General features: G+C 43.8%; 1 protein-coding gene across 1 annotated transcript; it reads left to right on the top strand.

Moving 5' to 3' along the window:
• The first annotated feature begins 1,020 nt into the window (after window positions 1–1,020).
• Window positions 1,021–26,750, top strand: LOC131207603 (gonadotropin-releasing hormone receptor). The gene is made up of 6 exons (XM_058200223.1): window positions 1,021–1,028; window positions 7,146–7,986; window positions 14,340–14,523; window positions 23,713–23,921; window positions 24,171–24,301; window positions 26,477–26,750. Exons 1-6 carry the CDS (start codon window positions 1,021–1,023, stop codon window positions 26,748–26,750), a joined length of 1,647 nt encoding a protein of 548 aa, XP_058056206.1.
• Window positions 26,751–27,082: the final 332 nt, after the last annotated feature.

The raw sequence follows: 27,082 nt of genomic DNA, 5'->3' as shown, positions 1-27,082 counted from the left end.
TAGACACGAACCTCTGTAGGTTGAGAACGACTAAATATTATAAATGCTGCTTTCGAATATACTTCTTAACACAATTTGGGTTTTTATACACGAGTGGCAAACTTTTTTTTCCCAGAAATCGGAAGCTGAAAAATGAACTAGAAATTGCCGAGAGATACGCAACCAATCTTCGCAGCATCTCTATACATAAACATTGTAATATTTCTTCATTTCAAACCCATTTTACATGTGGTTAGTGAAAGTTTGAAACTTTCAATCAAGTCCAAAAACGGTATATTGTAGTACAGTTTTGCGCGTTTAAATAAGTTTTAAAACATATTTAAAAGCTTGAGATTTTCCGATTTCCGATAAATACGGATAATTCTTTTTTTCTGGTAAAACGTCAAGATAGAAGCATTGAAAATAAACCATTTCGAAGCTATCTGTAATTGAAATATGGGTAATGGTCAGTAAAAGTATCTACTCAGATATTATCAAACGAATCCAAACTTTCATCAATTCTTCAAACATTAATATGCTATTTTGTATATATTAATATAAACAATAAATATGCTATTTTGATGTTCCGATCGCCCCAAACTCTTATTGAATCCATCCTCCAAAAATTGTGCCTAGTTTTTATTTATTTTTATTATTAGAACGGGACAGCCGTATTAAGCACCAACTTACAGCTTTTTAGACTGTCAGGGTTTGAACAGACGCTTTTCGATTAGAAACTGATTAATCGGTGCAGCGAGACGGATGATCTACGGACGAGTCACAATTGTGTAGGAAACACACAAGACAAAGAATAAACGAACATAATAAAACGATAATGAAAACGATTAATATGTTAAAACGGTATAAATATGCAAAACATCAAAACATATACTTTTACCGAACCAAAGAGAGGACCAACTGACATCACACGAATTGTGCCCTTTTTTCAATTTATCTATTTTCCCCCGTTTTGGTCTGTATTGGGAATGCTATTTTCGACTACAGCCAAATGAATCTACTTTAATGAAGCCTTTTATAAAGATGGCCAGGTATTTATTTGGTGAACGACATGACAGCGTAAATAGGATTGTTCTTCGCCTAGATCTCATTCTCATTCTTCTCTATCGCAACGAGTAATACGTTTCCAATATTTTCGCTGTAAGGCTGTCAGTTTTTTGTGAACGAAAATCTACTGCAGGCCAAAATTGTTTTATTTATAACATATTTTATCACTCTTCGCCTCGTCTTGGCGCACGAAGGATTGCAGTGTTTTGTCAGATCGCATTATGGTCGAGCATATTGATTATGGAGCAAGTGGAAGCACGAAACCATTTCCCAAAAGTGGAAGGAAACCGCAAAAAAGGGATTGATTACAACAATCCGAAGCCCGTTCTTCGTGAGCAAAACCCACATCAAGCTGTCGGCCTCAGGTCTTCTGCTTTGCGGAAAGATGTTCTCTCAACGACGCTCAAGCATCACGTGACCAGCTCGAGGTTTTATGTTTCTACCCAAAAAACAGTTCAAAGATGCGAGATAAAAAAATCAATCAACCTCAGCAGATAATCTTGGTTATCCCGTTATGCCGTGGAGGTGGTGCTACACCCGCTCACCTGTTCCATCCTGGCCCACGTGTCAGATCATCCATCATCAGTGCCACTCACCCAGACTCCAACAACCGATGCCAGGATTGAGTAGTCACTTTCCCACCTTGCATCGATGTGGCACGTTTGTAAGCTTGTTTGAGCAAATATCGATATGGGTTGTTGTTTCGGTGGTTCGAGCTTCATCATTAGAAGTCGGCACTCTCGGTGGCAGTTCGCGGCTACGTAAAACAGGACCTTCCTTCAAGGACCACTGTCGGAGCATTGATCAATTCTGGGCCATGAATAAATATGATTTTTTGACATTGTGCCAAGCAAGGCAAAAATTCAATCAATCAATTGATCAAAGTGCACTCATAGGCCACTAACTTGCTTCTGATTACAAGCCGTTGCTGTTGTACACGATGCTCAGCTTTGAGACTACCTTCTGAGGTATACCTGCTTTTTACATTATGCCAATCAAGGAAGAGACGGCAAACCGGAATTCCGGTCTCTACAGAACATCCTTTAGACCAATGATGGAGTTTATCTGCGTCTAGAGATTGTTGAACGAATGATAAAGACAGGCAAATTGAACAGAATATAAACGAATTTATTTCGACATCGTCTTTTCAATATCTTGATTTGCGTTTTGCTCTATGTTTTGGTCGAGTACCCGTTTCGGACTCAATTTTTTCGATGATTCCCGTGACATTCCCGAATTATTTATCTCATCTCATCTCATATATATTATTTATCTCATAGTAACAAGGTAGAATAAATAAAATCTCTTTAGACACTACTACAGTAATTAATATTTTTTAGCATTTAAATTATTTTATATGAATATCAAATTCATAAAATTGTAGCTATGAAAAAGCTCATATTTGAGCTTTTCTTCCGCATCAGCTCATTACAATTAGCGAGCCAACAGAGGGAGCGTATTTTCACACAGGCTCATCTGCCTGGAGCCTGCCGTAGTTCCCTGCTGCGATGGATGAGGCTCCAAGCCCTACGGCCAGCGCCGAATTCGTTCGTTCTATCCACGCCAATAATTAACTGACCGCCAAAGTAACGCAAACCCGCGCACTGAACGCTTCATTACATCTTTCATTCTCATTACCATCACCGCGGCCGCTAATGGTGGGCCATCCGCGATAGCGTACTTCAGCTACGTGGCCATCATTAAGCCAGTCCCTAAGTAATACTGTCACATCCGAAGCCAACATGAAGTGGACGGACCATATTTTTCTCCTTCTCCTCCGGACAAAGTTACACACCTGCGGGCTAATGGGGGCTCAGCGTTCCCGCAGCGCGACTCAGCTAAACCTACTCACTTTACATGCCATACGTGCCGCAAGTGGTTTCGGGAGGTCGTGTGAAGAATTCGGTTAATTGCCATTATCGTGGCGGTTTTTTTTGTAGCCCTTGTTGTTGCGCTTAATTTTCGTCTCGGTGGCCAGAAAAACACAGCCCCTGTACAACTTCTTGCGTGGCTGGATGGAACTAACTTCCCGGAGCGCTTCATCGGCAGCAGCAGCAGCAAACTCTAAGCCACCACGAAACCGTTGACCTCAAGTTTAAGCGAATCCAGGAAAATCGCTCCATCGAAAAAATGCCAAAAGTCGAGGAGCTGCAGAACCAGCGTCTCATAAGGCCCTAGACACTTCCCCGTTTATCTCGTCGTAATTCTCCGTTTACTGCATACCGCGAGTGGCTGCATCTCTGGGGGATGCAAAGGCCATTATTTTTTCCACTTTTTGCCATCTTCCGACGAACATCGGCACTTTGTTTCGGTTTCGCTGGCCGTAGTTGACTAACTGTGACAGCCGTCCTAACTCGAAACCTTCAGTTTTAAAACCGGTATAGATAACACTCGCCCCACATTTTCCTTCGTTGCTTCGGTTTTGATGTGGACAGGTTCAAAATTGCTGAAAAACATTGGGGGATCGTGCGGTTGATAAATCGCTGTCCACAACCGACTGAGACTAGACATCGGCCGACATCCGTTCACGGCATATGCTAAAGGGCAGTACTTTAGGCCGAAATCTCTTTCCTGGAACCAATTAATGTCGGACACACGAAGACTTCTGGCGCGACCGCACCGACCGCGGACAGGGCCGCTTTGGAAAGAATGCTGCTATTAAAAGTTTTGCTAGGTGTTTGTGACTAAAAATGCCACTAACTTCTGGGTATGGTTTTGTGCCACATCACTCTCTACTGTGCGCTATTGTTGATTCCAGTAAAAAAAATTGTGGCAGCTCGACGTGATGTAGCCACTTTCAGCGATTTCTATTTTCGTGCAACGAATAATACCATTCGTTGCTGAGAACTTGTTTTGGACTTCTATTCTACTGAAATCGAAATGGGCGTTTCCGTTGAAAGTTTCCCAACATATTTCGATCCGAAGAAGAGACACATCGGTTAAACCTTTCCAACGCAATCAAAGTTGAGGTTGAATGTGGCGCTGATCGTTCCGAAGTCATTAGCAATCGCATTCGTATCCTTACTGCAGCCGGTTAAAAGAACAAACAGCCAAGCCAACAACAAACCGAAAGAAAACAGCCAATCGAACAGATGTGCCTCGCGTAACTTAATAAACCATGGCCGCTGCGCAACCTTTCGCGGAATTAACCTAATTTGGTGCCAACCTTGGGCCCCAAAACGCAGCTAACCGTTTTGCTTCCCTTTGCGAATCTCAACACCTGTTGGGCCGACCGAAAGTGCGACGCCGTGCGTGAGGACGAACAACCTCTCAATCACGGCTCACAGATTTCAGCCGTAATCTTCACGCTGCCCCGGCGCCGGCGAGTGGTTCAGTCTAATTGAATTAAATTGAAATGTCAATTTATTCTATCTGACGGAGAATTGGAAGACGGGCTTGGACCCCGTTTTCCAGCGTTTCACCAGCCGCGGCCAAGGCTCTGCCGGCCATTTACCGGCTCCGGGGTCGCCCGGTGTCTTTGATTTCAAACGAAAGAAAAGCCGGATTTCGTTACGGAAAATTTTTGGTTTTTCTTTCGGTCGCGCAAAGTGGACCTAACACAATTTGTCACCCAGCTGTCAATCGGAATAGCAGTTATGGCTGGGAAAAAAGTTAATTAAATGAGCTGTGGCGAAGCATTGACGATTAGTGGAAAGATTTTGGGGCACCAATTTTCTGTACATGATAGCCCAAAGAGAAAGGTCAAAAATTGAAAAACCGCATCCATTACGGTTGTGCCAAACAAGTGGAAAATAAAACGACGGAAAATTGACCACATCTGGGCCGGTGCCGGTCTAAGTACTTTTTTCGAAGATGCTTGAAATGTTTCGCACCGCATCCGTCGCAAGCATTACGCTAATGGCCAATCGTGTGTGACTTCGCAGCGAAGGGCGCCAATAAATAGCCGTTCGGCGGTCGACGTCCTCGCAACCCTTCGCTGATCTGGCTGATGCATAACGCCGTAAACTTTCCTTTATGGTGCCATTCTGGGCGATCTCTAAATTTTATAGTCACCCGAAACTGTTAAACTGGGGATAAGAGAACGTCACGAAAAAGTACCGAACGCTACGTGGTCGCCGAGAGCGGGGCCCCGATCTAATAAATGGCACCTTCCGCCGGGCGGTGTCGGCTGGGGTGCGCTAATTTATGTGTAAGTTGTTTATCACCGCCACCGCCAAATCCACGTTCCTAGTTCCTGGTATCGTACGGCCCAAATGGTACGGGGAAGTTTGACACTTAGAACAGAGCGTTTCCGTCGCGTAAGCGTTTGGACCGATCCGTGGAGCAAAGCGTCAAAACGAAACAACATCCACGAAAAGAACTGGAACCCTTGGTCCCGGGGATTTCCGGTACCAGAATGTCAAGCCCGGTCCGCGGAGACGTTAGTTCTTTTTTCCGCTCGCAACTAGATGTCGGGCATCCGGGAGCAGCAAAAGCAGGAAAAACTTTTGTAGCATGGGATAAAAAATGTATTCCCGCAAAGTCATTCCCGTCAACTGCGACCGGTGCCAGCGAACGGATCATGGAGATTAAATATGAATAAGGCAGAGCAAAAGAAAACCATGAGTGAGTGTGGCTTCAGCTAAAATGTCCGGTTTACGAGGCTCTTGTAAGAACCGTTCGGTTTATGACCGTCCCCACGTGGTGTGTGCAATTTGATCTTCTGCAGTGTCGCTCCGTGGCGGCGCAATGTTCCTAATGTTTCACTGATGCCAATTTCTGGTGCAATTGTGATCAGCATCAAGCCGATCATAAAAAAAAGGAAAGGTAGATAAGACGCAGTCGTAACGGAACTTCTTTATTTTATACAGTGAGGGGCCGATGAACAATTATTTGATTGATTCTTTTAAATCACATCAATTTAAGCATCTGAAGTTCATAACAACGAACTTAAAAACATCGAACTTTACTCTCTCGGAATAAAATCTTTCGATTTCGGTCTTAGCAAAGCGCAACAACATCCTCGGGTACAGATTATGCCTACGACTGGGAGAACGTATTTATGCACAATAGACGCCATACCGAACCGTGCTTCAAGTACTTCATTTCATCGCCTTGCCGTTCCCGTCGGCGTGTGGCGTTGGCCATCCGCTGCCACTCGTATTTATTATGCAACACAAATAAATGGGTAGCTTTCTGGATTTTCCATGAATATTACAGAATCATTGATTGTTAGTCGAACGTATTCCGGAACGGCCCTGACCGCCCGAGCATCGACAACTGGGCTGGTGAAAGTAGATAAAGCAATAGCTGGGCACAAGGCTGGGTGATGGCGATATTTCACTGTTGACACGCGACTCATTGGCGCGAGGGCTGGTGAGAACGAAACTAAGTTTGTTTTTCTTTTATCTATGCATCTGTTTTTTGTGCTGATGGAATCAATTCTGCTACTCAAACTAACGACCCTCCGGTTCCGGTTCCGGCTGTGCGTATTGATGCCCCCTTCAACGTACAATCGAACTGAACATGAAGAGGCCACCAGAAAGCTTTGTTGTTCACAACTTAAAGAAATGTTTTTATTCCTTATTTTGATTAATCATTATTCAAAGATGAGCCTTCTTTTTTCGGGATAGATTTATCCGAGGGTGCAAGTGTTTTTGTTAGACTTCGTTGTTTCAAACAGTCCCTTCAATAGGGTTGATAAGATTGCGAAACGAAGCTTTCTAAAACACTGCACTTTCTGCACAGTGGACAATGTTTTGAACAAAACCGTTGGATGAACGAACATTTATGCGATGAAAGCCAATGAAACATAGATAAGAACATACCGTAAGTGTTGTTGTCTATCTGTAGGGGTATTCGTACAAGTTGCCTACATGTTGTGGATGAACCTGTGCCCCTTTGCCAGCAAAATGCTTCAACCCATGTAAAAGCAATGCTGCCTGCGAGTCGCAAAATACTCCATCTTGAGTAGTGCACCCTTCCGTTACGTCTACTCTATTGGAGAGCAATGGTAATACCATATCTAGTGTCTGGTTAGTGGGTAATGGACTCGATGAAGAGAATAAGACGATCTATTATTAACACGAAATCCGTGTCTTTCTATTTATATGCTTGCCTAACGATATGTAAATAATTCTACCTTATCTCGCCCGCTCTAGGTTATCCGTAGTACGCCGAATCAGCCACGCTGCCATGCTAGAGCTCGTTCTGGGCAATGCGTCGAACTATACGGTGGAAAATTACACGTCAACGATGGCGGACATGTTTGCGCTTAGAAGCTCTACGTCCTTCAACGTGATGCGAAACGCTTCGTTGGTCTTCGGTGCCGTGCAGCAGCAGAACGTCTCGACGGCGGCCACTACTCTTAGCGCAACTACCAACGAAACACTGGCGACGTCACTCCTGTATCCCATTAACCTAGCCAACCTGGTAAACGATCTGGTCGCCAGCTCGGGAAGCACGGTCCTGGCACTGGAAGAGTGTGACCGGCTCAACATAAGCTACTCGCTGAACGGTAGCTCGATGACGGTGCCCGGTATCAGCTGTTACGACCACGCCCCAACTCTGTCCAGATCGGGCGTCATCCGCGTGATCGTACTCTCGGCGATGGCCATCGTGTCACTGCTGGGAAACATCGCCACCATGTGGAACATTCAGAAGAACCGGAAATCGAGGAGGGTCACACGCCACAACTGGAGCGCCATCTATTCGCTCATCTTTCACCTCTCGATCGCGGACGTCCTGGTGACGTGGTTCTGCATCATCGGTGAAGCCGCCTGGTACTACACCGTCGACTGGGTCGCCGGCAACCTGTTCTGCAAACTGTTCAAAGTCTGCCAAATGTTCAGCCTGTACCTCAGCACCTACGTGCTGGTCTTGGTCGGCGTGGATCGCTGGGTAGCGGTCAAATATCCGATGAAGTCACTCAACACCGCACGGCGCTGCCACAGGTTTCTGTTCGTGGCGTATCTACTGTCGTTTCTGCTCAGTACGCCACAGGTAAGTTTGCACAGATTGTTCAGAACACAGGAACCCAGCTGAGCCTCAAGCTACTCTTCTGGCCATTAAAACGTTATCATTTACTCGATACACTATGCGTACATTGGTGTGACCGTTTAGAATTGCAGGACAGACAGTTCCTCCGTCTAGCATAAGCATATTGAATTTAATTGCCACCATTTATTCTGGCCGCCATTTATTCTTTAATAAACGCTCTTGAAGTAATGCCCTATTCAACCATTTAGATGCTGACAATAATGGACTGCTCACCTTTGCCTACCTCTCTTCGTTTATGCGCCGGAGCTACAACCGTCTCTGCTCTGAATCCACAACGAACCACAGCACTTGGGCAGTGAGAAAATTGACCAAAAGTTATTACCCTCAACTAGGTGTATCTCGGTTTGCGTACGTTGTTTATGTCTAACTAGATTTAAGTGTTCATACTGTTGGCTCACACAAATAATTGGCATAATTCCGAATTCCAAATAGAACCTCTTTACGCTCGGCTTGTAACTGAGTTCATGGAGATGGTGCACTTGCTAATGGGCGTTGTCCGGTCCAAATTTTGCTGGAGAGATTGCGCCACAATGTTTCAGCGGTTCTGGAGCACCGCGGCATGTACAAGAGCTCCATAAATAGCACACACCCAATTCCTAGAACACACTACTCGCTGGCTGGAGGTTTGACTAATGAGCCCACCGAAAGGCCTTTGAACTGATACTTCCTGTCAAACATAGCTGAGCTGGAGCCCGGTGGAACTATTGTTGCGAGCCCGACGAGCCCGCAATTAGGCAAATCTACGAATCGGAAATCGGCAAGTCCGCGAGTTCGCTGTCGTATCTAATTTGCCGCTTTCCTTCCGCGAAGCGCCGTATATTTGCCTTTTTAGCACCCAATTTGTCCGTCAAGCGTGCAGATGGGTGAATGATAAAGCACGAATTAGGCGCAAGCGAGTTTCAAATTATTCGGCCGTTCCGCCGAATAACTTTCGCCTGATGGCTTCGGATCGGGCAAGAATCGCCTCATCCCCATGTGTCATTAAGTTCGATGATGGTTTACAATTCGGAAAGCCCGAAGAAGACAAACTGTGGGAAATGGAGCCAAGTTTGGGTTGGGTTTTCCCCCAAACGAGCAAAAAAAGCGACTGCTTGTAAGCGGCGCGTCTTCAAAAATACATTATGCTGGCTTCGAGTTTGTTTCGAAAATACCTTTTTACGACAAATATTAATTAATGCGGTTTTTTTCCAGGGTTGTTAGATCTTCCCAACCAAAGGTGGATCTCATATTCATGTGTGTTTCGTACGGCCTTCTCTTTGTCGGAATGAAAAACCGAAAAAATAGTCATCCATAAATAATCAAATGATGGCCATGCTCAGCCATGCGTACCGTGCCGGTGATTTTAATAATTGGCACTAGATCGGTTCCGCCAGTTCAGCCAATGTGCACAAAAACGTCAATTAGAGCCATCAAAATCTTTCCATTCTTGACGGCTCCTTTCAGCCGTACAGGATTTCCAGTGCCTCGGGGGCTTAAATTTTCCAGCCAAACGAACATTGGAGGCCCAATTTGCACAGGATTCATTATGGTTGCCGATGCAGCACATGTGCACGCGTCTCTGAGGAAAGCCCCAGTGGGAATTGGGTTTGACAAAATCCCCCAAAAAATCGTCCAATAATTGCATTCTTCTATCCGAATATCCGAACTGCAGTAGAAGATAAAATCCATTGACACACACCAATGTGTTTGATGAATTCTTGCCTGGTGACGTTGAGTTAAATTGAATTTTGTGGCTTCCGCCGTCAATCTTCGGTGTTAGCTTGTTTGTGATATAAGATATTTTAATTCCAAGATACATTAGCTTTTTTTATTGTTTGTGTTTGGAAATGATCAAAACCTGGCACAAAATGGATTAGTCCGTGTTTAAGACGAGTGTTACGAAAAGTTATGTTGTAACCTGAACACCTGAATCTTTCATTTTTTCTCCTGTTACATTTGTCCTATGACCAAATGGCAAATAACACTTCTGCCGTTCTTGTTTTGACGATGGATCGTAATGACTTAAAAATAACGTAAAAGAACTTTGTAATCATACGCCCTCTAATTGGATTGGACTAATAAGCAATAATTCATGGGATGTAAATGCATCTAATGCGTAAACAAATGTACAGTGGCCTGAATGATACGTGAAGTCTTTTCCTCACGGAGAGCGTGAAACGGATACTTCCCGCTTAATATGCACCGTGGAAAACACTGGCAACTTGGAAAACAAACTGTCTGATGTAGCATGTGGGAAACTAGCTCACAGACCCAGTCGCAGCCGACCATTGTTAGTGTATTTCAAACAAAGAAGTAACAATCTCTCGTTGCTAATGCCACTTCTCGATACTGTTTCCCGGAGACCCCCCTTGTCGAGTTCACGGCGATCGAACTCTGGGAATTATGGGCATAACGCGATGCACAATTACCACTGCAATTACGATGACTGCCGCGATCAAGCGTGCTGACAAGCTGTGTCTGACCGCGACAAGAGACGCCGATATCTGATAGAACGACATGCTCCACAACGATCAAATGGTTCCACAGTTCGAAGAAAGGGTAATAGGCATATCGAGCCAGATTCTGAAGAAGCATCTGAAGCAACAATGGTCAACAAGTGACGAACTATTTCCGGATGCTATTGATGATGCTAATGTATGCACACAGGAAGTGTTTGACAACTTCTCCTGGCCCGTCAACACCAGCTAAACCATCTTGGGCCTTTCAACAATAATTTCACGATTTCGTTGCTCTCCCGTTTCGACCGTTGCAATCCGGAGCAGTTCATAAGGTCAAAGGGCACGCATATGGAATCTTCTTGAGTAGCAACATCTGCAGAACTTCATCCACGGATAGTCCTTCCGTTCCAACCGCTCTCGAAATTATGCAATCAAAATGCAATGCAAATCGTTTTCATTTCAGACTTCACTGTTTCCCTTGAATGTAGATCGCAAGAGAGTAGACGACGACAATGACCATTCATTATTAATCATCATCACATCAAGTTACTTCATTTTCCTCGAAACGAGTGTCATCCGACACGCAGAAAGCAATTGCGGGCTTGATTTCGTAGCATAAACGTAATATGTTGCATAAAATAAACATAACCAGCCGGCGCAGAGGCGGCACAGCGTTCGTAAACCGTGTCCGTTCTGGACGTGGAGTACGAATTCGCCATGCATCATGCAAATGCTATGAGGGGGCCGGTCTTTTTTATTGTACCATTTCGTAAGCGCCCTTCACGCGCACCGAGGGTTTGTTGTTGAAAGGCTGAGAGGTTTTAAAATATTCTTACTTCTTTACCGGTGCCCCTGGTAATTCCTTCATGTGTGAAACGATATCTCAGTTCTTGATTTGTGGCTTCATTTACTGTCCTCCCGTCCGTTACTTATTCTACAATGTTTCACCATAAAAACAAAATAGAAGCTCTGTAACGGTTTCATTGAAAGTTTATGCACAATTTAAACGCACAGAGTCCAGACCTCGTATCACGCGGACAAGTGAGACTTTACGCAACAGTCTGATGTCCGGTGCATACCAGGATATTGGAGAATCCCCTAAGAAAACCTCGTATGATTTATGTTTAATTCGATTTCCGCGTTCTCCGTTTCGACAAGCTTCCGCCATCGAATGGACGGCGTCCGGGTGGAATCTAATAACGTCATCCGAGTTCCGAGCTGGCATCCGATACGGGTTAGTTAATAAAAGTGATCCCGACTTATTGGCTTTTTATGGGGCCAGACACGCGGCCGGCGCTAGAGCCGGAAATGGATGACAGAATCAATTTTATCGCAATCGTATTCAATGTCGGTTAGCAGTGGGAGTCGCGCTCGTGATACAAATCGGATGCGGGACGCGTTCACGCCACTATCACAGGATAAAGTGTTACCGAGGGCGAATTCGAGGATTTCACGCCAGATATCGAGCAACCAACGTGAGGTGTCGATGGCACGGTTAACAAATTCAATTCACTTCATAGTTACAGCCTGTACCATCTTTTTAGTTCTGTGCTGTGCCGTTTGCTGTTTGACTTCAACCGAAATATCTATCCCCTTTAAATTTCTACCAATTTGCGGGAACTAAGGACATTCAGGGCAGGATCTTTTATGGCAAGATTTATTCAATCTGGGGAAAAGCTTCCCAAACAACTGCAAATCACTGTTATCAATAAATCGGCCTGCCTTTAAGTTCCCTGTACATCGTAGACCACTGGCCGAACGCTGACCCGAGGAATATTCAAAGACAAGATTCGACTCCCCGTACACTCGATGTGTAGGCAAATTTGGAGCAATACCTTTTCCAGTTCCACTTGCTGCGACCTTTTTGAAACATTACCGCCATAAAAGACTCGAGGCAAGAGCCCTTGCCCAATCCGTAGGACATACCGATCTGATGTAACACCGTAATCATTTTAAATTGACCTATAGCCTATAACATATTGTGGTAAGCACCGCCCATAGCATTAGGTCTCAACCATTAAGCCACACGGTCAACCGCATAAAATGGGAGAATGATTGAGGGAAATAGGATTCATTCATAATTTTTGACCTCAGTTTAAAGGTTCAGCTTAAACACGCTTTTGCCTACTACTTTAATACTTTAATGGAAAAGGAAAAATTTTTTGACGCAGAACCGAAAGGGATTTCTACACAAAGCTGCCATTAAAATATGGTTTTATGATAACAACTGTCCAAATAGAACAGTTATCTAATCGGGATATTTTAATATGTTTTCATTTAATTAATTAGTTATAATTAATGTGTTATCATTGTTGATCTCGATAAAAAGTAGTTCCATTCGGTTGTTATCAGGTTTTTCATTCATTACGAGTATTGAGCTATTCATTGGAAACCGTTTGCTAATTGACAGCTGAGAAAAGGTCGTACAGGGACAAAACACGCAACCCACGTCAACGAGTTAGTTTCGTTTTTCATTTTGAGAAAAGTAAAGTTTTTAGTCCTATTTAAAAGCTCATTGACATCAAACCACCCTTAGCAGCCACCCTCATCGGTTACAGCAAAATATGATTCTGTTTTGCACGAATCGTCCATTTCTTTCTTTGAACGGTTGGGATCGTTCCCAATGTCTTATAATTCCCCCTTTAAAAAAAGCATATTTTTATTACAAACACATACAAGTGATTAAAGCGATTCTTTAAAGCGATCTTTTTCACTTTAAGCTTCGATTACTCGATAGAAGGAAAAGTGTGTTTGAAAAAAGTAGATATTGGCTCAATCGAACAGCATAATTCGTAGAAATCATCGCCGTAAACCCTTTCAACGCTCGGCGGGCCACATTCCAGGCTTTGCTCAATATTTTCTCATAAGCGAAACGGATATTGGTTGCCCGGTAATAAGCATACTTCTCTGTTTATCTGCAAGCACGAAACGTTGATTAAATTTCATCGCCATTTTTTTGGCCTTCGCTTAACCGACAGCGGAAATGAGGCAAGGCGAGTCAGTTTGAACGGTCTTCCCAAAGCTCCACGGTGGCGTCCCTGGGGCCATTCGGCGCTTTCTGTCCCGCATACTTCGCCGTATTACTTACTAGCTTCGCGAGTCTATTATTTTGGAAGCATCAAATCAAAGCACCGTTCCGAGAACCGTGTAAGCCTGGTTCTAGACCGTCAGCGAAGCAGTATCAGCAGGGCCGAAACAAGCAAACTGTTTGAAGCTGGAAATATATTTGTCAATACTGTCTGCTCCTGGCATTACATGAAAGTGCAACTTTGATAGTCGTAAATAAAAAAACTAATTTGGAATTTACTCGAAATACTGTCATAATGCTTTGGACAAATATTGATAAATGTCCACCCGCCACAGTGTGATTTCCAAAAACTGTGCCGAGGATCGTTTATACCCTAATTAGATCCATCAGACCGGTCGTAGCTTGATGTGTTCTAAATCAATTTATGTTTCCCTCTCGAAAGGGACATTAATCACCATTAGGACGCCCATTGTGACAACGTTTCCAGTCTGTTGGGAGTCAAAAGGTTGTCTCAAGCATCTGCACTGCGCCACCCACCGATAAGATAGCGCAGCTCCAGGGTATTCGTGCCGGTGAAATGGCCCTCCGTTAGTGCCGTCGTGCTGTGCTGTCCTTTGGTGGGCCATTGTTTCTCTGAAAAATGTGCGTTGAAAGTCGCGCGACATTCCCTTACGATACCAAAGCCAGGACCAAGGCGGCACTCCCCGAAACAGAGAACTTTACGAGTTCTAGATAAATTCTGATCAAATGAGGTAGCAGACTTCCGATTTCTCTCAATTATATCGCATCCGAGCCGCCTTTTAATTTAATTTCTCGTTCCGTCGTTCCAGTGGATGATATTTCGCCTAGCGAAGGGACCGTTCGTAGAGGACTTCTATCAGTGCGTGACGCACGGGTTCTACACCTACCGGTGGCAGGAGCAGCTTTACACCACCTTTACGCTGGTTTTTATGTTCATCATTCCGCTGCTGATATTAATCGGCACCTATTTGTCAACATTTATGACGATCTCAAGTAAGTATGGCCGGCACTCCCCAGCCAGCAGCTAACGGCCGCATGTAGAAGCCCCGGCCATTACGGCTAACAGTGAGAAATAATAGTGCCGGGCAACGCCGTACGGCAGCCATAGCTTTCCCAACTAATATTCGACACGTTCGGTGCTTAGGTCACCTTAGCACGAAGTTGTCGGTGGATCACTTTGACTAATTCGCAGCTTCGTTCTACTCGCGGTCTTTCGTAGCGCCTGTGCCAACCACGGGTTTGATAGATGGTACAGCCATTTTTCTCACTGTATAGGCCAGCCCTGGGAGGCTGATCTTTGCTGAAAACTCTAAAGTCGTCCACTAGACCGCAGAATGCGGTACCAAGAAAACATCCCATTACTGCTGCAAATCGGCAAACGCTGGCGTACAGCAGGTGCTCACAGTGACAGTGTTTGCTGATCGTAAAAGCCCGCTAAATGAAAAGCTTCCTCGAATTATGCTGATTAATTGACGCGACGGTGATTAATTTGGCACAATGAAATCGGTAACGCTATGTTTGCTTGCGCCAGCACAACACTTGAGCCCCAAATCGGGGTCGAAAACTACCCTCCTATGGATCGAAATGCTTTTAAAGCACGGAAATAAGTTTCATCCGTCTTCGAACGGTTCCGCTTGACCGAGGCGCTGTCCGATGAATGAGCTCACTCCGTCAGACACCGCACTGTGACAACGTTTGATGAATGTGTTAATCCACTTTAGTTGCAGAGTACTTCATCCGGCCATCCGAAGCAACAGATGTACTGATGGATGAGGCATCCTTAATTGCGAATCTTTCGTTTTTTGAGAGCATTAACCACGCGGCGAACCAATCGGAGACCATTAACTTCTCTCTTAATTTTTTTCAAGAACAATTAACGGTTAGTTTAAATTAAATAAAATTGTTTATGTGGATAAGGTGTTTTAATGGCGCCTTGCTGCCAATTGCTGCCCGCTTCCATTGGCCACTAAACGATGCTAATACAAAATGGAAAATCGTTTCAAATCCGGTCACGCCTCACGACCTTAATTAAACCATTTGAACGCTCCAACGTCAATTCGACTGGGAGCTGCTTCCAATGCTCACCGGATCAATTTCTAACGTTCGTTTGGTCGTTAATAATTGATTTTAATTATTTTGAGAAACGATTCATTACATTTACTGGCAGTACAATCGGTGAAATATTTGGTCAAGCTTGGTTCATACATTAGCTCATTCACGCATTTGCTCAATTTATTTTAATCCAAACAAGTCGTTTGTGTAGGTGTTTCCAAAACATCTTTAAGTTTGAAAAATATGGTGCCAAGGTAAATTTATAATATTTCATTCCACCTTTGTTTTAACTCTGTTACTAATTTTCTTTTCTAAGCCGACCTAAATGTCTCATACCAAAAATTGCTTCGGGTATTTGCGGCCGGACGAAGGTCTCTAATCTCATCACGACGACGATAGCATATGCTTATCTATTTCCAGCTCTGACACGTTATCTATCAAATTTTCATGAGAATTTGTCATTAATTATACCAAACTTCAGCGAAACAAAATGGCTCCCGAACACGACACGACAACCGAGACTCCATTTGCCAGGTATCTAACAGGTTGCAGAGTGGACTTTCGATGCTATCTTCTTGCTTTCGCAGACAACGAAATGATGTAAACCTCCTACTGTTTAAGGGTTCCACACTGAGAGATCTCTTGTTGCCTGTTGTTAAATCTATTCTCGAATTAACAAGAATGTACCTGTTCGTTAGCAGTACAAGAATTTCGTTTTGAAAAGAACGCAAAACGGCGAATCTTTAACTCCCACAGGAAAAAGAAAGAAGGAAAAAATCGATGCCTATGAGGAATGTGTGGCGTTAAGAAATTTTGTACAATTTAGTATATATTTCAGCATTCTGAAACTGCATTCAAAAGTATGCAGAACGAATTAAGCTCAGATTGTTGAAAATGATTTTTTTTGTGAACAAATATTTACCAAACAATTTACATCCAGCTGCAGGTCAAGCAGTGCTTCTGAATTTTAATATCTAAACTCAGACTGATTCCTGCTTCACAAATATTGCTCGTTAGCCGGACATCTGCTGGACTGCAATTCTACACCCCAAAGGACGAACTCGTCCTCCAATAAAAGTCCTAAGCTCAGGTGTACCGTTGTTTCGAGTATCTCATTTACGAAATTTATTTCACAATCCCAAAGTGGATCGTAGGTCACATGATCCAGATGCTGGGTTTCCGGTTTACTTTATTTTCCCATGCAAATTGCTCGGAAAACATTCAATGCCCTCCCCGGCATCCGTAGGTCAATATGCGTTAATGAGAAAGTTGCCGAAAAGGCTAAAATGCGACCATTGTTTACAGTTATCCGTGTTGCTACTCGTTCCCATCTGATTACAGAATAATCTGAAAACTATCCAGGATCTAGAATTCTTGAACGTTATCCGTTGGACCTCTTGAAACCGTGCACCCTACCGGACATTGGAAGCATTGTAATTCCCCGATCAGGACGGAACCGGAAGCGATGGTTGTGATAGCGAACGGGTTCCGTTCATTTAATGTAACGCACCGCTTACACTACGTCTGCCCATTTGGCGTCGACAAACACATTTCGTCCTCGCCTTGAAAATACCTTCGAACCTCATGGTCTGGGGAATGCGGAGAAAAGCGCCTTCCAGGAGCTCAATGAAAACGGCTCAATTAATGCTTCGAGTTTCCGTTTTGCCTCGCGCATTTTTTCAGTGTCCATCAATCACCGAACGGTCGTTTGCATAAGTCCTTTATCCGGCGTGCGATTGATGGCACACCCAAAACAAAGGTGGAAAAGTTATGTTTCCAAATCCTTTATTGCCGAATTGTTAAACTTTTTCCCGCAATAACTGACCGGAATCAAACAGTATAGGCTAAGTTGAGGGAAAGAAGAGATTAGCATACTTGTTAGGAAAGGTAAGAAAAGTATTATGAATAGAATAAATGAAAATAACAACATCTTAAAGTTTTCTAGTTAATTTAATTTTTTGATTAGTTTTTATACTGTAAAGAGGTTTATTATTCAAGGTTTCTAAAGAGATAACATCCTATTCATCCTACCTATGACGAATAAAATTGTGTGTGATAACATCTAGACTTTTTATAGGTATACACTTTCATAGGTTTAACTTTTTAATACAACCACAACACAATATTTCATGGCAACATTTCATATTTCAATGAAGTGCATTCAATGGTTCAGCGATATCTATTTGAACGTCTTTTTTAAATGCAAACTGTAAATCTATTTTGTACACTATTATCATAAAATTGTAGTTCAAGAATTATTATAACGAGTGCGCGTTATGCAAAATCAAGAACCGATCAATGCTTTAAAGTTTGTAAGGTCATGGATTCTTGTACATCAGAGATATTTCTATTCAAAATAGGAGTTCTGAAACAATTTTTTATCAGAAAATGAATTTACCTTGAATCTATCTAAAAGATGCTTTCCATCGCTGTGATGCTCCGCTATTTCTCAAACTTGGAAATTGAAAATCCTAGAATCGCCAAGCAAAAATGCGACCCGGTTCGGTAACGCACCGGAAACAAATTCTCAACCGGTCCCTTTATTACTTTGACATGGACCACGTGCCACCATGCGCCTCCATCTCATTTAGCGCTCTGTTTCGAAGAATCATCGCTGCTGGCATGCAATGGAGCTAGCCAGTCAGCGTTCTGCCAACACTAGTGATTGACAGAAGTGGCCAATCGGTTGTTTTTTAAACAGTTCACACGAAGGTCTTTGGCGGTCAATTTGTGACTTTGACCTTGCGGGTAACCAAATTCCCGGAAGGCTCAAACCGGGGCGAGCAGCTAGGACCACAGAGCCAAAGAAGCAGACTGCTCGAGGAAATCAAATACATAAAAATAGCTGAACCATTACGACAGAGATTGTTTAACATTACCAAAGTGTTTTGTTTTCGAAACACTTTGGTGAGTTTACACACCTGTAGAAGTAATGACTATTCTCAAATTACTGTAAGTCTAAATTGAATACCGTTTTGATGTTTGAAGCCTCCTCTAGCGATAACCCCGATATTAACGTTTAAATGGAACAATATGTTGACATAGTTCGCTCAACAGAACTGTTGACGAAGCTTTTCCATGCAACAGCCGGATACACGCCCAGGTAGAGCATACAGAACGATATTGTTTATTTTTTCTCCTGTTGCATATTGTGGTGAGCGTGTGAACGGTGAACAATGGAAAAACAACGCTTTTGAAGGCTACCCTTATACTCGTTGTGCAGAGAGTGCCCAGCCAAGCAAGGGATGGCAAAAAGAAAACATATCAAAGCGATACATGCCAACACTGGACAGAGAGTGTGTTCGCGACGTGACATCAACTGATACCCTGAAGGCAGTCTAAAACATCGCGTATTCTCGGTCCCCCACAAAAAAAAAAGAAATTGGTTTAGGATATGTTAAGGCAAGCCAATAAAAAGTGGTCGATTCTGATGTGGTCTGAAACGGGCAACCAGTAAGTCTATAAACAACTCCTATGCTGCAGATATCTAACTTTAAACTGAAACATTTGACGTGGTGTTAATTTAACGACATTACTATTCGTCAGACTAACGGTTTCATTGACTTTGGCATTTTCAGATTACCCCATGCTTGAAAATGAGGTTTCAACCACAATACAGTCACTTTACTCGTGTCGTGCAAATGGAACATTTTATTACTTTCGCTCGTTTGCATTTTTATAACCTCGTTCGTGTTCATCTTGAGTAGCGTGTCGAGAGACGGCACACCTGTTCGGTGCAGACACACTTACCACTCAGCTGCTTCCTTTTAATCCAAATCCACTCTTCCGATCTTCCCCACCAGGGGGATGTGCAATCGATTAGGGGTAGTCTTCGCGAGTGTTTGTCTAACCATACGGAAAGACTCCGCAGAAAAGATTCTCAACACGGCGTCTCCACACAGAAGGCATTTTTCCGAACATGAGTATTTGCTTTCTGTGCCTTCGCTACTCTTTGAAGACATTTGAGGTTCGTTGATGACTTTTTCTTTTCGCCACGCGCCAACAAATGTTCCCACACGTTGCGTTGGCCGTTGGAATAGAAACTCGTCTAGCCACATGCGCACCGATGCGACTCCTGATGGTTAGGTTCGGAATGATCTGTGCTTGATGGGAATGAGTGTATGCTTTCTTTTTATGAAGAAAACGATATTTCATCCCATTCAACAATGTGCGTGGGCCCTTTCACTCCTTGCAGCAGGGAACCGTCTTTGGCAACTGAAAAGCTTCTTATTCCTTCATTCACATAAAGATTCATTTGCTACACAGAAAGCATTTACAGCTCGTTGCCATCGTAACGTTTGGCATCGTCACTGTGATTAACTTTTTATTAAAGCCCTCAATATTTACACGACAGCTTTTAATTCCCAAAGTTGGAGCCACGCAATAACGACGAGAAATAAGAACGGATCAGACTATTTACACGAATCGTGCGTCCTAAGCTGCTGAATTATTTAGCATGAATTGATAAGTATGGCGATGTATCGATTCAGGATCATAAATTAATGGCAATGTAATCGGCTTCTAAGTGCGTCAGCAAAATATTCCTTTTGTCCTGAATTTCCAACCTACTAATTATGGAAGAATATTGGAAGAATGTTGACGCACTCCATAAATACGGCTCAACGGGATTAACCCCATTCTCATCCTTGTCAATTAAAAAATTGCGACTGAATGTATTCACTTCTCCGTCACGAGCTTAACTAGTTTACAAACAGCCCGGCCCATAGCCCTTTGCTTGTTTCTTATTCTAAGGGAACCCCAAAAATCAACAACTAACGCGTTGATGACATGGCGACGACGGAATGGAATCTATCTGTGCAAATGAAGTTATGCACTCTGCCGAAGTCTTCCGGGACGTTGCGGTTTCTGATGGAAAAATGGAAAACTGTCAAATGACAAAACTACGCTCTACCACAACTTGTCATATGAAATCCCGTCAAACTGTCGGGGCGATGGGTTCTAATTCCCAGCGTTCTAATTTGATAATAGCGCCACAGTGCCTCTTCTGCATCTCCCAGTACTGTGCAAGTGATGAAAACGAAATTGTGTTTCTATGCAATCAGTACGACTTTTCCGCCGAATGTCAATGAGTACTTTAAACAAATGTAATTGAATAATACTCGCTCCTGTCCTCAAACGAACGCGACTAGTCATTTGGGGGTTTGAGTGTTGCAATTTAAAACTTTCCCAACCACCGGGTTCTCTTTCGCTTATCGCCGGAGGGAGGGACAGAATGTGGCACACAAAAGCACCTGAAAAAGGACGCTTTGACGGCCATTTATTACCACTTGTCGACGGCGACACGAGAAGCGTGCCAAACGAAGCTCCGGATCTCGGAGCAACCATAAATTGTCACCTTGACAAAATCGTGTACCGACGCCAGGTCAATGGCACGGTATAGCCAAAGGTAGTACGTATGCACGGAACAAGCAATAGAAACACCCCGCGAGACTCCCGGTGTTTGGTGAGCAACACTTGCGCCAACCCGCACTACTAAATGCCTTTTGTGCCATCTGCTGGAATTAGCATAATTTCCACACCATTCATTGGCGACAGCGACCGTGTGTCCTTTTGCGTTGCGATGCCGTCGGGACTGGTGCCGTTTTCTTGTTTGGGACCTGTGGGACCTTTCCTTTGACCTCCTCCGGATGGAACGGTTCTTCACAAGACACAACACGTTTCGTCACAAATCTTCGCCGCGTTGCCGGCGGCAAACGAAATAACATCCGTTTTCTGCCGAAGGATACCATTTTAACCCACCAGGCCAACATCCGGTAACCAAAAACACACAGATCTTTGGCGCATTTACGTGTGTGTGCACCGAGTGCAGCAAAGAGTGCCGCTAAAAGACACGATTAAGTTTCTACCCAGGTTTTGGGCGGAAAACTCTCCCAAACCGACCAAGAAGCGGGTCACGTTCTGGCGGTGGTATTTTGGGACTCAGATGGGGTTTCACCGAAACCCAAATTTGGGACACACCACATTCGTCAGGTTCTCCGAAACCGTTCTTATGTCTTCGCTGTTTGGCATACCGATCAAAGGGTGAAGGCGCGAAGAGTTTGAAGAGCTTCTGAGCTACCCTCATTAAACTTTCTTACGATCGAGAATTGGCCCCGAAGGTTGGGTTCATTCAATTTCGCGTTTGCAATCGGCACAGTACCTTACCGGGACCGGTGCCAGAAATTGATCAGAAAGTTTAGTTTACGGAAAACTTTACATTCTTGTAATTCCCACGCCGTAGGACACGTACGGTGCCGTTGGCATTCCTTGGGCCTGTTGCTTACACTTGGTACGTGATTTTCGTAGCGTTTGATAGCGAAACAATCGGTCCATTAATTCTGTCGGTGCTTGTCACTGATTGGAACGTGAATTTATGCTTGAAAGAAAGTACCAAACATCGTCCTGCAGCTCAACTGGATGCTGGTTTGTCATGGGCCGATAAATTTAAGTATTCAATTTGTTGGGAGAAGTAGTGTCAGGGTAGCAGCTATAGGGTCACGTTTGAAGCGTTGACCTGGATCTTGGTGCTAAACATTTCTGCTGATAAGTGAAAGACTTATTGACCTTGTGAACGTAAATCTAAACTGTATTGAATTTCAACCGAATTTTGAACTTGTCCTATTTGATGAGCTAATTTATACAGGATGAGCAATTTAACGTGTACAAAACAACAACGGCTGAATAATTTTCGATGCTTGAATTTTTATTTGAAAAGTTGATTCTTGACATTTTTGTATAAAATACAATTTTGGTTGCAAATAATTGGGAATTATGAAAAATTTATTTCCAAAGTGGTAGGTCGTCATGAATAAGTCGTCTCACGTGCCCGACGGATAATTTTACTTTTATAATCTAATGCTTTACGTTTGGTTTGTGGCAGTATACAACTTCTGTTAGTAATTTCTTGGTCGAATGCTGGTTCCATGTTCGCGTAAATGTTTTATTTTTATGTTTAAGTTTTGTGCTGTTTATACAATGTTCCAGACGCCGTATTTCGGGAATAACGCTTCCAGTGTCGGTTTGCAAAACCTCAATTATTGCTGGTTTGGTTCTTCGTTCCAACCTGTTGAGATATAGTTACAAACAAAGCACGATTAAATAAAACATGAAATGAAAGTTAAAATGTTTTATTTTACTGCATTGTTATTGTTATACTTAACGAGAGTTATACATCGTGGAATGATAAATAATGCGGAAATAGTAAATAATCATAATGACTTCTCAGTCGCTAAAGTTCAAACCATTTCATGCATATTTTAATTCGCATTTTTCAGTATTGTTTTGAAAACAATTCGTTTCATAAGAAATTGCAGTTTTCTATCTCAATAAAAAATTAAGCTTAGAATAATTTCTCCTTTACGCAATCCACCATCAATAGAATTTTTGAACGTAGAGATCTGAAAGTATCAATTGACTAATTATAATTAACGTCACTATGAAGTTTACTAATTACCCCTTGTTTTCTTCCGCCCACTGCAAAACCCCTCATAATTGAAATTTAAACATTTTAACATTTTCGCCAACCAGGCCGACAACTAATTACTATGTACAATAGAAAAAAACACTAGAAAATCAAAGCTCGACAGTTGGCCGCAACGGAAGCAATAACGGCGTTACCGAAGCTAAATCGATTCCATGACCTTCATTGCTAAATTGGCCTCTTGATTATTCATAAATCGGCCAGCGGAGAACTGCAACCTGCCACAGCATAATGACCGTTGCGTGTCTGGGAAGGGCAACGCGCAACGAGACTGCGTCGGATGCGAGCCGATTTCTGGGCGCCCCTTCCAGTGGCCTCTTTGCAAACTTTGTTGTGGGAAACGCTTTTAACTTTTAACACAAACGACCGACCGTTAATCGGCCTCTTGGGCTTCAGTTTCGTACACCACATTAGAAAGCATGTTCCGCGGGAACCTACACCCCGTTCTCTAATGGATCGGGTTAGGGTTCAGGTTGGTCCATATTTCACCCGAAATGGGTTCGCTTCTTCGCGGATTCGTCATTCGGCATCATCGGCGTCGTCGGCCCATTTCTTAATCAATAAATTTAACCACCACTTGGTGGTGGAAGCACGTGCCACGCATCCGCGATTCTGATTCCCGATTCCGCTTTTCGGCTCGTTACTTGCAGGCAGCGAAAAAATCTTCCGCATCGACACGTCGGCCGTGGACCGGACGACGTATTACCGGCGGTCGGACACGAATCGCCAACGATTGATACACAAGGCCAAGATGAAATCACTCCGGATATCGGTCGTTATCGTGGTGGCATTCATCGTGTGCTGGACACCGTACTACATCATGATGCTGATATTCATGTTTCTCAACCCCACCGAGCGTGTAAGGCACCGGATCAAACTGGCGGACCATTTCGCCGCCGAATTTGTCACTTTGCTAATGGATGTTTTATTTTCTTTTCGCATTTCACCACTCTGTTCCCACAATGTTGTGCTTTTCCATTTCATTTTCTCTTTACTTCTCACTACTTGCATGCGGCTCTTTATCTTTTCTTCTTTTTGAATCCTCTTAATCTCTCTCTCTTTCTCTCTTTTTCCCTTTCATTCTTGATCGCGTTTTCCTTTTTTCCAGTTCGGCGAGGATCTACAATCGGGTATTTTCTTCTTCGGTATGTCGAACAGTCTCATAAACCCCCTGATCTACGGGGCGTTCCACCTGGTGCCGATCCGGCAGCGGCGAAATCAGTACAACCAACATGTAAGGTACATACATGACGCTTCTCTTGATGTGGTGTGTAATAAATGTGCTTGCCGCGTGCCCTGCCCCGGAGGCTTCAAAAGTGCTTTGCTGTGTTGCGTGTTCCGCTTGAACTTCATCAAAAGATCCTTTTCGCCGTTGTTCAAATTGATTCGCTTGGTCGTTGCTCACAGAGTCGTAGAGGCGCTTCGTAGAACGAATAATGCGTTTCATGGTTGTAACAGTAACAGGACTAGAGGTCGAATTGTAAACTGCCCAGATGCCCAACCCATTCGGTAATGAAGGGGCCCATCCGGAAGTTGGCCGTCGGCACTATTGCTTCCTTCCGTGCAACGGTAACGTGACGGTGATGCAAATTCTGCTCCGATTCACTGTCGATGAGTTGCCTCTGATTTAATTACGAAATTGCTTTCCAGAACAGTCGACTTCCGGTATTGATTTCAGGTCCGGGACGCATGTACTACACAGACCGGACGTTGCTATCGTGAATCGTTTAGGAGTTTTATCGGCAAAAGAATCACCGGTCGGTTCTGTAAATAGAATACTCGGTAGGATCAAAGGATGGGCTGTGGGATGTAGTTAAAAAGTAGGGAGGTCTCGTAGATATCGACAGGGATCATAAGCACGTGACCTATGAGGGCGTAATAATAGCACCTTGTTGCAGCGACTTCTGCCCACAGGTTAAGATTCATTTACTTTCTCCAGTCAACTGTTGCTATCGTTGACTTACTACAACTTGTAATTGAAGCGTCCGTCAAAATAAGGCGTAAAAGTTACCGAAAGAAAAACGTGCCCTCAAGCCGAATCATCCCTATTCGGCTGTGTTGCCGTTCCTTAATCGCTGCTCACCGAAAGCTAAAGGAATTAATAGCCTGTCGCAAGCTACGAGACTGTTACGCTAACCCGTGGGCCTATAACAGCAAAAGAAACATTTTCAAAAACGTTGATCCTGGAGGAAGCTTAGTTTTAAATTGTCAGACCGGAACCATGAATGAAACACCTGGTTCGAGAATTTTAACGCTACATCGTTAACGCATAATCCTGCACGTACCTTTGTCTTCTGCAAGATAATCTGGCTGTGAGCTTCATTATTGTGGGCCATGCTAGCGAATGGTGTTCGGGTAGTTTTCGGCAGAAAGCTTCCTGTCTTGATTGCGAGACTCCTTCCGTGCGTTAGTTGTAGAATGCTGGCCAACATTCTGGCAGCTGTTTGAATTACTGTTCTTCTTCATCCCTTCCAGGAGGACCAAGTAAGCCACCAGAAACAAGTTTAAACAGATGCTAACAAGTTCCTGTTACACTTGCACCGTGAACGACGGTGGTCATGAGGACCCCCTAGAAGTTAGGTTAACACTTTTGTTGGCGTTATCGGATTCAGGCCATCTCTTGTTAGGCAACATTACTCATCGCCTAATTAGCCTTTTGTATCTTTCAAAATCATCGCTGAAGAGATCCAAGAATGAGTCCATGTCACCGAAGGGATCCGCATCTGGAGAACATACACAGTCTATGTCCATGTCCAGCGTTCTCCGTTATGTTTCGGAGCCTTGTAAGACACACAACATTTTGTTTTGACAAGATACGAAATATGGCGGGAATAAGAACTCACAAAAATAAGGATTTTGTTGGAAAATTTTAAATGTACATTTTGGCATTCAAAATAAACCACCATCGGCAGACATAGAACTTATCGTCGTCACAGATTGTCCTATGCCGGATGGCGTAAAGTTAGCTGAGGGCATACGATTCTAAGCACAAACTTTATTTTCTTGTCATGCCCCCCGCCCCATGCCGCTGACATCGTGGTGACCACATGTGGTAAAACATCGTAACGTGCCATTTTCCCCGAGCGTTTCTTCCCCATTTTAGTTTGGGCTTTTCTCCGTACCCTGCTTAAAGCATTAATTCAGATACGGTGTGTTGCAAAGTTCAAACAAAAAACTTTTGCTTCCATCGCATTGCGCCCATACAGAATTAGGATGATGGCGCGCCCAGATTGGGGCAGCTGTCGGTATTCCGTTTCTCGTGCTTCGGCTTCACGCTTCTGCTTCGCCGATGGAGTTCGTCTAGATTTTTACGCCCTGCGTAGTTGATCCATTATCGGCATCCTCATCGTAAAGCGCCCCGTGGCCAACCGCTACCGCTTCCGCTAATCTCGCTTCCATTTCGTGTTTCCGCAGGGAAGGCTCACTGTACTTTCAGCGGTCGTCCACCTTCAACCATCACAATGGCCACCAGCGGAACATGCATCCGCACACCAAATTCTCAAACTCGCACTCGAACCTGCCCGAGGAAATCTCGTTGATGTCACTGGAAAAGGATCTACGCAGCTTGGATGAGAACGTCAACCAGATCCACCAGACGGGAAACGGGACGATCAAACGACGCAGCTTCGCGAGCAAATTTCTCACCTTCTCGCGGCTCTTCCACCGGAGTCAGCCGACGAAGCTTTAAAGCTGCGGGAACAGTGAAGAAACAGGACTGAGATTGGCGCGATGGCCAAAAAAGACTTTGTCGTTGTCGTTGAATGACGAAGAAAGAGATTATCGCTCATGTCTGGGGCCGACCGAGGACACTGGAGGTTGTAATGGGAAGTGAATCTCTGTTAGGATTAACCGTTAGCATATAATGACGGACGAAAACGCGGCGAAGGCGTGATTTGTTAACAAACCCGGCAGCTAGGGGCGAACCGTGACGCACGGTTCGCTCCGTTCCGATGGTGTACAGCTAGGAAAGAAAGACTAGGAATATCAGTAATAACGAATACAAAATAAATCCGTTGTGCT

Source organism: Anopheles bellator, chromosome 2 (genome assembly GCF_943735745.2).
Source record: "Anopheles bellator chromosome 2, idAnoBellAS_SP24_06.2, whole genome shotgun sequence".
Lineage (NCBI taxonomy): Eukaryota > Metazoa > Arthropoda > Insecta > Diptera > Culicidae > Anopheles > Anopheles bellator.
This window is presented reverse-complemented; position numbering and strand designations above follow the sequence as displayed.

Excerpts from the sequence above, each read along its gene's own strand:
- LOC131207603 (XM_058200223.1), top strand. Across the intron at positions 7,987-14,339 it reads TTCTGCTCAGTACGCCACAG|TGGATGATATTTCGCCTAGC; the intron begins GTAAGTTTGCAC and ends CCGTCGTTCCAG. Across the intron at positions 24,302-26,476 it reads CAGTACAACCAACATGTAAG|GGAAGGCTCACTGTACTTTC; the intron begins GTACATACATGA and ends GTGTTTCCGCAG.